We start from the raw sequence: 17,835 nt of genomic DNA on the forward strand, positions 1-17,835 counted from the left end.
ACATTCTAGAACATGCACATGAAAGTACAAGGTAACTGTCTGGAATGATGAAAATGTCCTGTGTCTTGTTCAAAATAGTGTGGGTTACACTAATGCATGGCTTTTTCAAAACTGATTTAAAGGGACACAACATCTGAGCATTTCCCTAGGTGTAAATTACACTGCAATTTAAAAAGATCATCTAATGACATTGTGGTTATTTTTAAACAGTTCTTAAATTTTGTGGATGCATACTGAATGTTTACAGCTGAAAAGATATATATAAAGCTTGAATTTGGTGAAAAAAAAGAGGGAGGATTGGTAGTGATAAAGTGAGTGGACTTATGGATGAGACATGATCAGCCATGCATTGAAAAAATGTAACGGTTGGGTGATCTTCACATGAGAGTCCTTTATTCTGTCTACTTTTGCATATGTTTGAATATTTCCCATAACAAAAAGTTGAAAATAGAGCGATCACATGAGTTAATCTCCTCATTTACAAAAAAGAAAACTGGAAACAGAAGGAGAACATAACTTGTTCAAGGTCTCAAAGCGAGACAGCAAACTAGCTCCCAAGTCCAACCTTCTTGCTCTGGTCCTAAGCAAACAAAAAATACTAATATGAGCTACTGCATTGTGGAAAGTCTGCTTTTCCAAAGGGCAGACCAAGAGTTCAAGGAAGAGTTTAAATAATAAATATTTGTGATCTTACTTTCATGCTTTTCTATTTTCCACTGAACACATATGCATTATCTTCTATATGTCTTTTATGTATAATCATTTGCTTACTGTTCCTTGTGGTTTTAAAGTTGTTTTGTATGTTTAAATTTGATTTTACTCAAATTTCAGAACCCAAATTAGTGCAAGAATCAGACAAAGCATAACTTTCTATAAATATAAAAACAATTAAAAAAACCATACAGCAAAAACGAGTTGTTGTTTCCCCCCTCTTCCAGTGCTTAACTAATCTTCCGAATCCAGGCACAGAAAGCAAAGGCTTTCTGCTAGTGGGAGGAGCTTGCTTCTCCATTCTGGTCTGATCCAGGAACAGCTGTCTTCCAGCTCCGAAAGAGGTGAAAATGTGTTAAGCGATGCAAAAATTGTCTTGAAGTTCCCGTGTGTCTGTGTGTCTGTTCGTGTGGTGGGTGGGGGGAGAGAAAACGAGGTGTCAATTCTGAGGGCAACGAGAATCAGAAGTCAGAAAGGTGAGTGGTGTGTAGCATCTCCCTTGCAGAAGGGGCTGAAGAAGAAATTGGATATGATGGTCTGGTAGGCTAAATCAAGCCGGATTTTTCTCCCAGACAAAGGGAGATCTGCAAAGTAAGTCCCATTTCTAGAGCTAAAAGCCTTAGGACCGCTTGTTTTAGACGGCTGGGGAATATTTATTCCTTGTTCCACTGATGGGAAAATCAGCGTCTGGCAGGCGCTGATTGGTGGAAAAGAAAATGGTGATAGTAGGGTGGGAAGAGGATTTGCTGAGCCTTCTCCTGCCTCCTCAACCTGTAACTCTCCCTTAGTAGTCTCCGCTTCACCCGCAGGACCCTTTCCGGCTCGTCCTAGATTAAGAGCAAACGAAAACCTTGAGGATATTTGAACTAAAGCGACCCCTAACGTTGTAACCTGTGACCGTGATTAAATTTCAGCCATGCGAGGGCAAAGTGCTCTCGGCGGTGCGGTGTGAGCCACCTCCCTGCGCTACCTGTCTCCTCCAGCAGCTCCCCAAGGGATAGGCTCTGCCCTTGGTGGTCGACCATCAGGCCCTCGGCTCTCCCAGGTCGACTCTGACGAGGGGTAGGGGGTGGTCCCGGGAGGACCCAGAGGAAAGGCGGGGACAAGAAGGGAGGGGAATGGGAAAGAGGGAGAGGCATCATCCCAAGCCCAACCGCTCCCGATCACCACAAGAGTGCTCGTGACCCTAAACTTGAGGTGAGGCGCAAAAGCGCCCCCACTTTCCCGCCTTGCGCGGCCAGGCAGGCGGCTGGAGTTGATGGTTCACCTTGCGCCCCCTGCCCCATCCCCATGCGAGATAGGGGACGAAGAGCACGCTGCAGGGAAAGCAGCGAGCGCCGGGAGAGGGGCGGGGAGAGGAGCTGACAAATCAGCGGTGGGGGCGGAGAGCCGAGGAGAAGGAGAAGGAGGAGGACGACGAGGAGGAGGACGGCGACGACCAGAAGGGGCCCAAGAGAGGGGGCGAGCGACCGAGCGCCGCGTCGCGGGAGTGAGGTGCGTGCGAGCTGCAGCGCAGACCCCGGCCCGGCCCCTCCGAGAGCGTCCTGGGCGCTCCCTCACGCCTTCCCTTGAAGCCTTCTGCCTTTCCATCCTCGTGAGCGGAGAACTGGGAGTGGCCATTCGACGACAGGTTAGCGCGTTTGCCTCCCACGCCCCCAGCCTCGCGTCGCCGGCTCACAGCGGCCTCCTCTGGGGACAGTCCCCCTCCCGGTGCCGCCTCCGCCCTTCCTGTGCGCTCCTTTTCCTCCTTCCCTGTTAAATATTATTTGGGAATTGTTTAATTTTTTTTTTTTTTTAAAAAAGAGGTGGGGAGGAATCGGAGTTGTGGAGAAGCAGAGGGACTCAGGTAAGTACCTGTGGATCTAAACGGGCGTCTTTGGAAATCCTGGAGAACGCCGGGTGGGAGACAAATGGTCGAGGGCACTAGGAGGGGGTGGTGCTGCGGTGAGAACTCGCTGAGCCAGGTCTCTGGGAGGTGAGTACTTGTCCCTTTGGGGAGCCTAAGGAAAGAAACTTGACCTGGCTTTCGTCCTGCTTCTGATATTCTCTTCTCCACAAGGGCTGAGAGATTAGGCTGCTTCTCCGGGATCCGCTTTTCCCCGGGAAACGCGAGAATGCTCCATGGAGCGTGAGCATCCAACTTTTATTTCTCTCTTACCTAAAATCCGTCTGCCCGCTCTCTTGGTTTTTGTCTGTAAAGTAAGCAAGCTGCGTTTGGCAAATAATGAAATGGAAGTGCAGGGAGGCCAAGTCAACAGGTGGTAAAGGGTTAACAAGTGCTGGCGCGGGGGTTCGCTAGGGTGGAGGCTGAGAACGCCCCCTCGGGTGGCTGGCGCGGGGTTGGAGACGGCCCGCGAGTGTGAGCGGCGCCTGCTCAGGGTAGATAGCTGAGGGCGGGGGTGGATGTTCGGATGGATTAGAATCACCACCCTTGGGCTCGCTGTTTGCCTGAGGTTGAACCACACCCAGAGTGAGTAGTTAGTTCTCTTGCCTACGCCTCTCCACCATCAACCTGTTAGCCTTCTTCTGGGATTCATGTTAAGGATGCCCCTGACCCTAAGCCTCCAGCTTCCATGCTTCTAACTCATACTGTTACCCTTTAGACCCCGGGAATTTAAAAAAGGGGTGAATCTTTTCATGCAACTCCACTTCTGAAATGCAGTAATAACAACTCAGAGGATTCATCCTAATCCATGGTTAGGTGGCTAGACTTTTACTAGCCAAGATGGATGGGAGATGCTAAATTTTTAATGCCAGAGCTAAAAATGTCTGCTTTGTCCAATGGTTAAATGAGTGTACACTTAAAAGAGTCTCACACTTTGGAGGGTTTCTCATGATTTTTCAGTGTTTTTTGTTTATTTTTCCCCAAAAGTTCTCATTCAAAGTGTATTTTATGTTCTCCAGTGTGGTGTAAAGGAATTCATTAGCCATGGATGTATTCATGAAAGGACTTTCAAAGGCCAAGGAGGGAGTTGTGGCTGCTGCTGAGAAAACCAAACAGGGTGTGGCAGAAGCAGCAGGAAAGACAAAAGAGGGTGTTCTCTATGTAGGTAGGTAAACCCCAAATGTCACTTTGGTGTTTGTTCATGACTGATGGGTTAGGATAATCAATACTCTAAATGCTGGTAGTTCTCTCTCTTGATTCATTTTTGCATCATTGCTTGTCAAAAAGGTGGACTGAGTCAGAGGTACGTGTAGGTAGGTGAATGTGAATGTGTGTATTTGAGCTAATAGTAAAAAATGCAGCTGTTTGCTTTTCCAGATTTTTAATTTTGCCCTAATATTTAGGACTTCTTAAAAATGAATGTTTCTGTGCATACATAATTCTATTTCAGAGAACAGTTTTAAAAACTCATAGTCCTTTAAAAAGTATCAAGAATATTCTTAAGAATCAAAATCATTGATGGGTCTGTGATTTCTTTTACCATCCTGAATAATGTTTGTCAATTTTAATCCATTCTGATTTTTAAAATATGACTTTGATATGCCCCTGTGATGTGTATAAAGAGACCTATTTGTGGCCCTAAAATGGAAAGAACAGATTAGTCTTTGGTAGAGTTACTTCATGTGATCATTTGGTCTCTGTGAACACTGAGGACAGAGAAAAGTGCTTGAGGGCTGCTACTAATCTCTCAGAAACATTTATATAGTTCATCCATCAAATGACACACATACTAAAAGAATAAAGAAATTGATGCTTATTACCTCTTGTTCCTAAAGTTCCACCTTGGGGTATACATCCAAACTCTGACTCTCTTTTCTGGATCTTGAACTGTATTCAGTTGAGTGTCATTTTACAAACCACTTTGAATTCCTTGGAAAAGAATAGACACACACGCTCTCATCCACAGGGATAGACACACACACTCAACATAGACACATTGCCCATTCTTCCTCTCTTCTTTCTCCTCTGAGGTTTTCATATTCTCTGGTGGCAACTATAGCAGTAAGAGTCAAAGGGTGAACAGTCAGGTGGAGGATGAGCACATTGAGTTGCCTAGCTGAAACACGTGCTCCGTCTATGTCTGCAAAGTGAAAGAAAGCTACACTATCTCTTCAAGATAGATCAGTGGGGGAAATTTTATACTTGGGATGATTTATATGAATGCATCTCGTCGAAGTTCACAACACATTTTTTTTTCAGTTTTTTATTTTCAGTTTTTAGAGTGAGGATCTTGCTCTGTCACTCAGGCTGGACTGCAGTGATGTTATCATAGCTCACTGCAGCCTTGAATTCCTGGGCTCATGTCATGCCCCCACCTCAGCCTCCTGAGTAGCCAGGATTATAGGCATGTGCCATTGCCTCATTATTTAGACTTTTCTTATGTTGACTTGATTTTCCCACAAATCTTCAATTGAATTACTTTTTTTCTACCTTAAAACATATTTTCAGAAAGTCATTGAAATAGGGTGTTACAAGAGGAAAAAATTGGTGAGTTAAGATTAAATACTTTATGAAGTGTGAATTATACCTTTTTAGATGGAATTTGGAATACTGAATCAGTGACATGCAGTTTATCCATATCTTTCCTTTTGTCCTCAGATTTCCAAGTTCTGCAAGCACAAGTTTCTTTGACTTAGTTACCTTCAATGTCTCTCATGGCATTTAACACATAGCACATTCTATAAAGTATTTATTGGTTACATTCTGAGTTCTAATTGACAGTTGAACTTATACACAGAATTTAAGACAAAAAATGACCATGCGAAGACAAATAGTATAGTCCAGGCGTTGGCAAAATTTTTGGTAAGAAATCAGATAGCACATATTTTAAGCCATGAGATCTATGTCTTGGCCAGGTGCCGTTGCTCAGGTCTTTAATCCCAGCACTTTGAGAGCCCAAGCCTGCTGGATCACTTGAGCCCAGGGGTTTGAGACCAGCTTGGGCCACAAAGTGAAACCTTGTGTCTACAAACAATGCAAAAATTAGCCGGGTATGGTAGCATGCACCTGTATTGCCAGCTACCCAGGAGGCTGAGGGAGGGGGATGGCTTGAGCCATACAGCTTGCTGCAGAGGTTGCAGTGAGCCAAGATCTAGCCACTGCACTCCAGCCTGGGTGGCAGAGTGAGACCCTGTCTTAAAAAAAAAAAAAAAAAAATCTATGTCTCAATTCTGCTGTTGAAGTGTGAAAGTAGTCACAAACAATAACTAGTGTGGCTGTGTTCCAATAAAACTTCATTTATCAAAACAGGTGGTGGGCTGGAATTGTCTTGTAGGTTGTAGCTTGCTGACTACTGATAGAGTGGAAAGAACATGCACTAATCACACAAACCAAAGTTTTGGTTGAGACTACATCACTTATTACCTTTAGGGTCTTGGGGAAGCGTACTTAACATCTCTGAGCATCACTTCCCTGATTAGTAAAAAATATGATTTTGAAAACTGCAACTACCTTGCAGTTTTTGTGAGAATGTCATAATAAGACAGGACATATGAATAATTGAGCACACTTTTATATATAGGAACCATGGTTATTATTATCAAATAAACTCTCCAACAGAATAATTACTTTGCCAACATGTTTTCTATTTATTCTTTTGTCCTTCATTACATAACTAGTTTGAAAAATTGGAGGTGACCAAAGACCATTTTATAATTTCACTTATGGCCAAAGATGTTTGGTAGAAGCCTCATAAGAAAAGTAATCTCATTCCTTTATAAGAATATACTTTTGACAACTACTTTTTAACTCATTGAAGAACTACCTTAATGATCAGTGTTATTTTTGTGGGTTTTGTTCCCTCCATTTTTGTTATCTGTGTATACAAATTTTCAATCAACATACTTCAATTTAATAGACAAAAATTTCTTCAAATAACTCAGAAATTAATTAGATCTAAATCCAAAAGCAGAAAGATTTAATTTTTTATATTTTAATCTTTATATAATGCTCAGTAATATAAATGCAATAAATGCAAGAAAATGATGATCTTTTGAGTCTCTACCAATGCCACTCTGCTCAATAAGTGGCAGTGGCCATCAGTGAAATTGATAGCAAATTACAAGTCAAAATGTGCTTCAACTCACTAAGCTGACAAAGTCAACATAACATGCACAACAGGGATAGCTGAGTTCTCAAAACTCTCAGGTATTACTTCTGACCTTCTTCTCCACTCTGTGCTCTTTTGAGGTTGGGAAGACAAGATAGGGTGGGTGTGGGACACCTCCGCTCAGGGAAGCCATCAGCTCTGGTGTCCCTACAGCATTTATACCTTGCTAGTCACATAACCACTTGGCACCTATTTTGTAGCTGTATGTTATCAATTACAGATTAATCATAAATTAAAGCCTAACCATCAATTACAGATTATTAGTTAATAATTATGACCTCAAAGAACAGCTGATTGGTTTGATACATGGTAACCGTATGAGGACTCTCATTTATCTCTTTTTTTTTAGGTTATATACATATCTCTTTGTTTGGGGTTACACTACAAAGATATAAAATATGTTGCATAAGATATTTATAAAAAATAATTAATTATAAGTTCTAATGGTTTGGTTTAGTGGCATTCTTTTTTTTTTTTTTCTGAGATAGGGTCTCAGTCTGTCACTTCACTCCAGGCTGAAGTGCGGTGGTATGATCTAGGCTCACTGCAACCTCCAACTCCTGGATTCAAGTGATTCTCCTGACTCAGCCTCCTGAGTAGCTGAAATTACAGGCACGCACCACCATGCCTGGCTAATTTTTGTATTTTTAGTAGAGACGGGGTTTCACTATGTTAGCCAGGATGGTCTCGAACTCCTGATCTCATCATCCTCCCACCTCAGCCTCCCAAAGTGCTGGGATTACAGGCGTGAGCCATTGCACCTGGCCTAGTGGCATTCTTTTTTAAAAATAAATTTAATTGTGTATATTTAGGGTATACAACATGATGTTATGCGATACATTAGACACTAAAAAATTACTATATTGAAGCAAATTAATATATTCATAATCTCCCATAGTTACCTTTTTTGTTGTTTTTGTGGCAAGAGCAGCTAAAATCCACTTACTTATCATGAATCTCAAATATAGTACAATTTTATCACCTATAGTCCTCATACATTAGATCTGTACACTTGTTCATCCTACACGTCTGCTACTTGCTTGGATCCTCTGGCCTATATGTCCCTATTTTCTACCTACTTTTCCACCCCTATTAACCCTGTTTTTTACTTAGTCTCTGTATATTTGAATTTTGTTTCAAGCTTCCACATATATGTGAGATAATGTAATATTTTTCTTTCTGTGTTTGGTTTATTTCACTTAGCACAATGTTGTCTGGGTTCTTCTACGTTGTAAATGGTAGGATCTTGTTTTCTTAGGGCTGACTGATATTCCATTGTATCTATGTACCACAGTCTTTTTATCTACCTATCTATCGGTAAACACTTTAGTTGTGGCTATTATGTTTTTCTTTTTTTCTTTTTTGGAGACAGGGTCTTGCTGTCACCCAGGCTGCAATGGAGTGGTGTTATCATAGCTCACTGTAACCTCAAACTTCTGGGCTCAAGAGATCCTCCTGCCTTGGCTTCCCAAGTAGCTGGGACTACAGGCATACATTACCATGCCTGGCTAATTTTTAATATTTTTTGTAGATATAGCATCTCACTCTGTTGCCCAGACTGGTCTCAAACTCCTAATTCAAATTTAAAATACGGTATGACGATTCTGTAAAATATAAAAAACATATCCACTCCCTATAGGAAGTTATACAATGAGAAGAAGAAAAACACTATTTACATTACTCTTGAAAAGTTTTTTACAAAGAAATAAAACACTTTAATTTTTAATGTTTTAAATTCTGGTTTGCTAAATAAATAAATATTAGTTTTAGTGTTTTTAAAATTCCTTATATATTTATAAGTGATCTTCCTGCCTCAGCCTCCCAAAGCACTGGGATTCCAAGCAAGAGCCACTGTGTTGGGCCTTTGGGAACAGATATGCTGAAATCTTTTCTTGTGGATCTACACCCAGAAGAGGGATTGCTGGGTCATATGCTACTCTATTTTTAATTTTTCTTTTATTTTTAGTGAACATATAATTGTATATAATTGTGGGATCCAGAATTATATTTCTATACTTGTATACAATGTGTGATAATCAAATCAGGGTAATTAACATATCCATTACCTGAAACATTTATCATTCCTTTGTGGTGGGAACATTAAAAAATAAAAATTCTCTCTTCTAGATTTTTGAACATATGCAATAAACTATTGTTAAGTATATCACCCTACAGTACTACAGAATGCTAGAACTTATTCCTATTTGGCTCCAATTTCATATTCCTTAACCAACCTCTCCATATCCTCCCCTCCCTCTTACCCTTGTCAGCCTCTAATAATCATTCTTCTACTCTCTACTTCTATCTCATTGTTTTTGATTCAGAATATGTTTCATAATATAACCAAAGGTCAAATTCTTAGGTACTGCTAAGGCAAAGACAACGTGGGGTGCAGGGGGTGAGGATGAGAGATAGAGATTGAAACATATTCTCTTAAATATCAGCTGCTCTCACTCTGCATAGTTCCAGCACACACAAATTCCAGTTACCATGGTTAGTTAAATAACACCAGCCCCTAACAACACAATTCAAATTTCTGTTACCACAGTATACTGAAAGTCATTGCATAAAGTGCAAACTTTGCTGCTAACTCTTCAGCCTTCAAATCATTACATAAATAACAGAAACCCATTATAATCAGTGACAAAACCACAGCACTTCTTTCAAAGCTTTTTGGAGATTGGTTGCTTCACATCTGTTATGCAGTTCATACAGACAGCAATGCCCAAACTTGTGTGGCCACATTGTCTCCCAGTGGTGAGCCCATGTGATGTTTCACAAAAATGCACAATCAAAAGAGAAAACTGGCCAGCAAAGATGAAACAGTAGCAAACAAAGGAAGTGAAACATGCTGGAAGTAAAATTTGAATCAAACATAAGTTGATTTATACAAGAAGTAGCCACCCTGAGGATGTTGTCACTGCTGCAATTCAGGAGACTCTAAATATGCAGTCAGAGGAACATACTGAGGTGAAGGTATCTGTATAATGGGGAAAGAGGTTGTGATAAAGAGTGAAGGTGTCCCAGAGGAAGCGATGCTGAAAAGTACACCTTATGCTAAATACACTGTCAGTATATCATGACATTAAAGTTCAAATGGTAACATTTTGTAAACTGATCCAAACTTAAAAAGGAGTATGATAATTCTGTAAAACATAAAAATCATGCCTATTCCATAAATTATACAGTGTGAATTACACTGAAAAATCCAACATTAGAGAGGATATGAGTAAAATTTTTCACAAGCATAATTTTAATAATACACAAAATAATTATTTGTATTCAAGTTTAGTAATGGTCAAGGTTTGGAAGAAATTCTGATCCTGTGTAGAGACCCTAGTTTGAATGTGCTTATAGCCTATTATTGCATGTGTAATGTTACATAAATTACTTAACTCGGATTTTTAATTTCATCAGATATTTAAAATGGGCATAATATAACTATATTAAATGGATGTTATGAAGATTAAATAAGATGATATGTAAAATGGTTTTTTTTGTTTTTTGTTTTTTGTTTTTTTGAGACAGAGTCTTGCTCTGTCGCCCAGGCTGGAGTGCAGTGGCACAATCTTGGCTCACTACAAGCTCCGCCTCCTGGGTTCACACCATTCTCCTGCCTCAGCCTTCCGAGTAGCTGGGACTACAGGCGCCCGCCACCACGCCCGGCTAATTTTTTATATTTTTAGTAGAGACAGGGTTTCACCATATTAGCCAGGATGGTCTCGATCTGCTGACCTCATGATCCACCCGCCTCGGCCTCCCAAAGTGCTGGGATTACAGGCGTGAGCCACCACACCCGGTCTAAAATGTTTTTTACATAATGGGTGTTCAGCACATGTTAAAGCCTTCTCTCCATCCTTCTTCGCTTTTGTTTCATGGGTTGACTAATCTGAATCTAGTGCCCCACTTTTAAAGCTTCTACAGCTCTGAATTCAAAATTATCTTCTCACTGGGCCCCAGTGTTATCTCATTCTTTTTTCTCCTCTGTAAGTTGATATATGATGTGGGAACAAAGGGGATAAAGTCATTATTTTGTGCTAAAATCGTAATTTGAGAGGACCTCCTGTTAGCTGGGCTTTCTTCTATTTATTGTGGTGGTTACTGGAGTTCCTTCTTCTAGTTTTAGGATATATATATATATTTTTTTTCTTTCCCTGAAGATACAATAATATATAGACTTCTGAAGATCGAGATTTTTAAATTAGTTGTATTGAAAACTAGCTAATGAGCAGTTTAAGGCTAGCTTGAGACTTATGTCCTGAATTTGTTTTTGTAGGCTCCAAAACCAAGGAGGGAGTGGTGCATGGTGTGGCAACAGGTAAGCTCCATTGTGCTTATATCCAAAGACAATATTTAAAGTATCTAGTGATTAGTGTGGCCCAGTATTCAACATTCCGAATGAAATTGTAAAACAATCACTGAGCATATCAGTCTTATTGAAACTGAATTCTTTATATTTTTAAATAGGTAAATATTGATTATAAATAAAAAATATACTTGCCAAGAATAATGATGGCTTTGAATTGATAAGCTACGTTTAATTTATAGTTAAGTGGACATTTAAATATTCTGACCAAAAATGTATTGACAAACTGCGGACAAAAATAAAATGTGAATATTGCCATAATTTTAAAAAAAGAGTAAAATTTCTGTTGATTACAGTAAAATATTTTGACCTTAAATTATGTTGATTATAATATTCCTTTGATAATTCAGAGTGCATTTCAGGAAACACCCTTGGACAGTCAGTAAATTGTTTATTGTATTTGTATTTGTATTGTTATGGTATAGCTATTTGTACAAATATTATTGTACAATTATTACATTTCTGATTATATTATTCATTTGGCCTAAATTTACCAAGAATTTGAATAAGTCAATTAGGTTTACAATCAAGAAATATCAAAAGTGATGAAAATGATGATAATCATCATCAGATGTTGAGGAAGATGAGGATGAGAGTGCCAGAAATAGAAAAATCAAAGGAGAACCAAAATTTAACAAATTAAAAGCCTGCAGACTTGCTGTAATTACGTTTTCTGTTGTAATTACTCCACGTTTCCTGGCAGATGTGGTGAAGCAAAAGATATAATCAGAAATATAATTTATATGATCAGAAAGCATTAAACACAATAGTGCCTGTAAAAATAAAATGTTCCTATCACTGACTTCTAAAATGGAAACGAGGACAATGATATGGGAATCTTAATACAGTGTTGTGGATAGGACTAAAAACACAGGAGTCAGATCTTCTTGGTTCAACTTCCTGCCTACTCCTTACCAGCTGTGTGTTTTTTGCAAGATTCTTCACCTCTATGTGATTTAGCTTCCTCATCTATAAAATAATTCAGTGAATTAATGTACACAAAACATCTGGAAAACAAAAGCAAACAATATGTATTTTATAAGTGTTACTTATAGTTTTATAGTGAACTTTCTTCTGCAACATTTTTACAACTAGTGGAGAAAAATATTTCTTTAAATGAGTACTTTTGATTTAAAAATGAGAGTGTAAAAATAAAACAGACTCCCTTGAAACTAGCTCTCTTAGAAGTTAATTGTGCACCTTTAATGGGCTCTGTTGCAATCCAACAGAGAACTAGGTAAGTAAGTGGACTATGTTGCCTTCTGGGGACCTCCTATAAATATGATATTATGAAGCATGATTATAATAACTAGATAACAGACAGGTGGAGACTACACTATCTGAAGAGGGTCAGCCTAGATGAATGGTGTTCCATTTAGTAGTTGAGGAAGAACCCATGAGGTTTCGAAAGCAGACAAGCATGTGGCAAGTTTTGGAGTCAGTGGTAAAAATTAAAGAACCCAATTATTACTGTCACCTAATGATCTAATGGAGACTGTGGAGATGGGCTGAATTTTTTTAGTCTTCTCCAGAATGGCAAAATGTAAACACATATCTGTGTGTGTGTGTGTGTGTGTGTATGTGTGTGTGAGAGAGAAAGAGAGAGAGAGACAGACTGAAGTTTGTACAATTAGACATTTTATAAAATGTTTTCTGAAGGACAGTGGCCCACAATCTTAAGTTCCTAACATTGTACAATGTTGGGAGACTTTGCATACTTTATTTTCTCTTTAGTATATTAAGGAATCTGAGATGTCCCACAGTAAAGAAATTTGCATTGCATAGTTAAAATCAGGGTTATTCAAACTTTTTGATTATTGAAACCTTTCTTCATTAGTTACTAGGGTTGAATGAAACTAGTGTTTCACAGAAAACTATGGGAAATGTTGCTAGCCAGTAAGGACACGGTGATTTCAGCATGGGCAATATTTACAGCAATTGCACCCATGAACGACCCTGGCAGTAGTGAAATAAGCAAAAATGCTGTCATAACTAGTATGGCTATGAGAAACACATTGGGATAAATCAGCTGCTATCATAATCATTCCTCTCCCACATCAGATAAATGAATTAACTTTTTGAATAGAGTTATTTAATATAAAGTGCTTAAGTCTAATTATAAGAAGAAATAAGATAATTACACTTCAATGGTTAAAGAGAGGGAGAATAATTTGCATATTATGCCTGATGTAAAATGTTTATTATGGGTACATATTAAGTGCTAGCTAATTGTTAATTGTTCTTGTTACAAGTTTTAATGCAGGGAAACAAGAAACTATTACATAGTACCTAATATTATCTTCTAATATTAAAGAAACAATTTCCCCTAAATTCATCCCATTCGCTTTTTTTTTTCGGTGGGGCGGGGGAGAAATATAGACTTCAGCAAACTTGGGCTGGGAACTTTCTACCTACAAAGTTCAAGGAAAATAAATTATCCTAATTAGATAATATCAATGAAAAATCCACCAACTTAAATCCTGGCTGTTTGATCTCAGGAAATTATTTCAGTTATCAACTTAATGCATCATATTATAGAAATATATGAAAATGGGTTTAATTAAACTTACTGAATGATATGTTTTTTAAGGTACTTTAAAAGTAAACTATGATATAAACTTACTTATTTTTCATGCAAGTGTAGTATAAAGAAATTTCTAACACTGGAGATTTTCTGAAGGTTTTGATTCTTATAAATTTATTACATCATAACGAACAAAACTAATTTTTAACATATTGTGATTTAAATTTCCTTAGTAAATTGTTTTAAATTTATTTTCTTTAAATCCATCACTTGTATAGCAATTCAAAACTAGATATTAATTTTATAATTTTGTTTAATGTCAAAGGTTAGATTTGGCTATATCTATTCTAAAAGTTGATATCACATTTCCTTTTTGGAATTTTATTTTTAAAGTAGCTAAAGTCAAATATAAACCTATTATTTGTATTAATGCAGACATTAGAGATAGACACTAAATTTTAGTATATTCTAAATTATTTATTATTTACTATGAAATAATATAAAGAAAAATAAAGCAGAATCCCTGACTTCAAAGAACTGAATTGCTGAAAAACAGATACCATTTATTAGACCCAAAATGTACTAATATGAGTGTGTCTCTTTTCCTTTTGTTTTGTCACCCGTCATTTGTAATGTCAGTGAGTAGAGAAATAGTGTGAAAGGCCCTCAAGGGGAAAAATAGAGGTTAAAGGTCAGCAGAGACCCTACTAGAGAAATCAGTTCTACGGAAATGTTTTTAAATGTGTCGATTATTGCTACATGTACACTCTGTCGTTTTGTAATGTAACCACTTTATTTATGATTATAATAATAAAACAATGAAATTATAATAATGTACAGAGTACATTTTACTGTACAGTGTATTGCCTTAAAACTAGATTAAAATTTATACATCTATGAAAGTTTATCTAGATATTATAAAATGTATGGCTGGATGTGTAAAAAATTCAAAACCTATTTTTAATCTTGCTTTGAGATTTTACAACAAGAAAACGTTCGTTTCAAGCAAAATTTTCAATTCACATCCTTGAAAAGAAAAAAAATGACAACTTGAAACACATAATTGACTATTTTTAAAGGATCAACATTTCAGAAATGTTTTAAAACATAAGATTTTCAGTACAGCTTTTCACTGGCATTTAAATCGAACTTTGAATTGTAAATAGCTCTTATTCTTAAGGAGACATCAGCCATATCCTTAGAAGTGGCACGGAGTTGGTAGGTAGTTGTAGAAAATTCTAGCCTAAAAGACAAATAGGGAGCAACACTACTGTGGACCCTTTCTGGTCTTGGGCTGTGTGGCTATGTCAGGCTTCCCCACATTGCCTGAACTAAGGAGAAAGCCTCTTGTCCTTACAGACCCCCTTAGCTTCTATGACTTACATCGTCTATTTGAAAACGAATTGCTTTGTCCACACCATTTAAATACTGGCTTCAGGCCGGGTGCGGTGGCTCACGCCTGTTATCCCAGCACTTTGGGAGGCCGAGGCTGGCGGATCACGAGGTCAGGAGATCGAGACCATCCTGGCTAACAGGGTGAAACCCTGTCTCTACTAAAAATACAAAAAAATTAGCCAGGCGTGGCGTCGTGCGCCTGTAGTCCCAGCTGCTGGGGAGGCTGAGGCAGGAGAATGGTGTGAACCCGGGAGTCGGAGCTTGCAGTGAGCCGAGATCGTGCCACTGCACTCCAGCCTGGGTGACAGAGAAAGACTCGGTCTCAAAATAAATAAATAAATAAATAAATGAATATTGGCTTCTTCAACTGGTGAGATGAAACCTATACAATAATCATGTGAATAGCACTGAACTGCTGACATGGTGTAACTCCTCTCAGACTGAGGCTTATCTGGGTAGTACAAAGCATGTCAAGAAAATGTGCCTTCATTTCCTTAGATGAGTGTCCCCATCCTCCACTGTCCTCCACTGTTCTCCTCTCTGCTTCTATGATATCAACTTTTTTTTTTTCTTTAAATTCCACATGAGTGAGATCATGTGGTTGTTTGCCTTTCTGTTTCTGGCTTATTTAACTGAACAAGAAAATTTTTGACATGAAATTAAACTTCTGCTTATAAACTCAATTCAAACTATTTACACTGTCTTCTCAAAAATGTTAACTTATTTTAATAAATCTACTGAATGACCGTATCTCATTTTGTTTTACGAAAAGAAATTGTAAGGGTGCTCAATAGCCTCTTCATTTTCATACGGTCTAGCTCCTTTGCTCCTATTAAAATTACTGCAAATTTAGCTTTTTAAGAACCCTTTGTTTCACTACTTGAAGTTCTATAAAAACATCCAAGTTCCTTCACAACCCTCTTATGCTGTTATTCATACATATGTGATAATACCACACCTGAACACATACATAATAAGTAGGGGCTGGGTGCGGTGGATCATGCCTATAATCCCAGCACTTTGGGAGGCCAAGGTGGGTGGATCACCTGAGGTTAGGAGTTCGAGACCACCCTGGCCAACATGATGAAACCCTGTTTCTACTAAAAATACAAAAAAAAAAAATAATTAGCCAGGCGTGGTTGTGGGCACCTGTAATCCCAGCTACTTGGGAGACTGAGGCAGGAGAATAGCTTGAACTCAGGAGGCGGAGGTTGCTGTGAGCTGAGATTGTGCCATTGCATTCCAGCCTGGGCAACAAGAATGAAACTCCATCCAAATAAATAAATAAATAGAAGTATGTATTGTGTTGCTTAGAAGGTGTGGTGGAAATTAACTTGCTGAGTGAGATCAAAGGATTGGCACTGAATTGAAATAAAGAAATATTCATGCTGAGTCTGGTTCAAGTATAACTGCACCTGTAAGAATTGCTTTCTGTAAACTTTCCTTAGTATAAACCAAATCCAAATCACTCATGGCTTTACATTCCTGATTGTTAAACTTGAAGCACTTTTTAATACTGCATGACTTTAGCAAAAATATCTTAGCCAAGATTCAATGTTTGGTTGAATCACACTCACTTGGACATCTTGGTGGCTTTTGTTTCTTCTGACCCCTCAGTTATCTATGGCATGTGTAGATACAGTTGTATGGAAGTCGATGGCTAGTGGAAGTGGAATGATTTTAAGTCACTGTTATTCTATCACCCTTTAATCTGTTGTTGCTCTTTATTTGTACCAGTGGCTGAGAAGACCAAAGAGCAAGTGACAAATGTTGGAGGAGCTGTGGTGACGGGTGTGACAGCAGTAGCCCAGAAGACAGTGGAGGGAGCAGGGAGCATTGCAGCAGCCACTGGCTTTGTCAAAAAGGATCAGTTGGGCAAGGTACGGCTGTGTACATTTTGTGTTACATTTATAAGCTGGTGAGATTACGGTTCATTTTCATGTGTGGCCTGGAGGCAGGAGCAAGATACTTACTGTGGGGAACGGCTAGCTGACCCTCCCCTTGTGAAAAAGTGCTACCTTTATATTGGTCTTGCTTGTTTCAGGCATTAACCCAGATAAATGCCATGCAAATTTTACAATTATCATGATTGTTTCAATTTCTGGAAGAAAGTTAATGAAACAAAAAATTTAGTAAAATGCCAAAGGAACAGTGACATTTCAGAAAGAATGAGGGCTTTCATGTTAGCTATAAGTCCTGGAATTTCTCTTCCTTGGAGTAACAAATCCCTTTGTGCCTAATTTCCTAATTTCCAAAGTAAAGTTCTTTTACTTGATTTCTTTATAGTGACATAATCTCTTATTAAATGGCATATCTGCATATTACATAACAGTTCATTGCCAAATACATATTTGTGGGAACTGAGAGACTTAAAATACATACCAACCAGAGATCATAGTTTTGAGGTCGATTTTAAAATTCTGAGAAGAATTTTGACTGAATTTTTTTGACAAACATGGGACACGAATAAGATTATACCAAAGATACTATAACTTTCATTTTAAATATGGAACTAATACAGTATGAGGTGTCAACAATGATAAAATTTTACAAATGTCACCACTTCAACAGCAAAATAATTTTTGCTTTTTCCCTGCCACAATGGCCTCCTTGCTATTTCTTTAATAAATCAAGCATACCCTTGCCCTGACATGTTCTTGGGGAGGCCCACCCTAATCTATATAAAATTGGAGCCATTCTTCTCACCTCTGGTATTCCCAGTCTCCCTACTTTTTTTCTTTCTTTCTCTTTCTTTTCTTTCTTTCTTTCTCTTTCTTTCTTTCTTT

The 17,835-nt window shown here is 38.4% G+C and overlaps 1 protein-coding gene across 2 annotated transcripts in view; it reads left to right on the forward strand.

Moving 5' to 3' along the window:
- The first annotated feature begins 998 nt into the window (after nucleotides 1-998).
- SNCA (synuclein alpha) overlaps nucleotides 999-17,835 on the forward strand; it is a 113,966-nt gene continuing 97,129 nt past the window's right edge. The window contains exons 1-5 of one of the 2 annotated variants that reach the window (XR_004245499.2): nucleotides 999-1,055; nucleotides 1,521-2,341; nucleotides 2,515-2,557; nucleotides 2,771-2,839; nucleotides 3,616-3,642. Coding sequence is in view for 1 of the 2 variants with exons in the window: in XM_032139727.2 (XP_031995618.1) it covers nucleotides 3,641-3,761; nucleotides 11,041-11,082; nucleotides 16,787-16,929 (306 nt within the window). In the remaining variant the exon portion in view is untranslated. Of the gene's footprint in view, nucleotides 1,056-1,520; nucleotides 2,342-2,514; nucleotides 2,558-2,770; nucleotides 2,840-3,615; nucleotides 3,762-11,040; nucleotides 11,083-16,786; nucleotides 16,930-17,835 lie in introns of those variants that run through there. The other variant, XM_032139727.2, reaches the window with a different exon arrangement.

Source organism: Hylobates moloch, unplaced genomic scaffold, assembly GCF_009828535.3.
Source record: "Hylobates moloch isolate HMO894 unplaced genomic scaffold, HMol_V3 SCAFFOLD_2, whole genome shotgun sequence".
NCBI lineage: Eukaryota > Metazoa > Chordata > Mammalia > Primates > Hylobatidae > Hylobates > Hylobates moloch.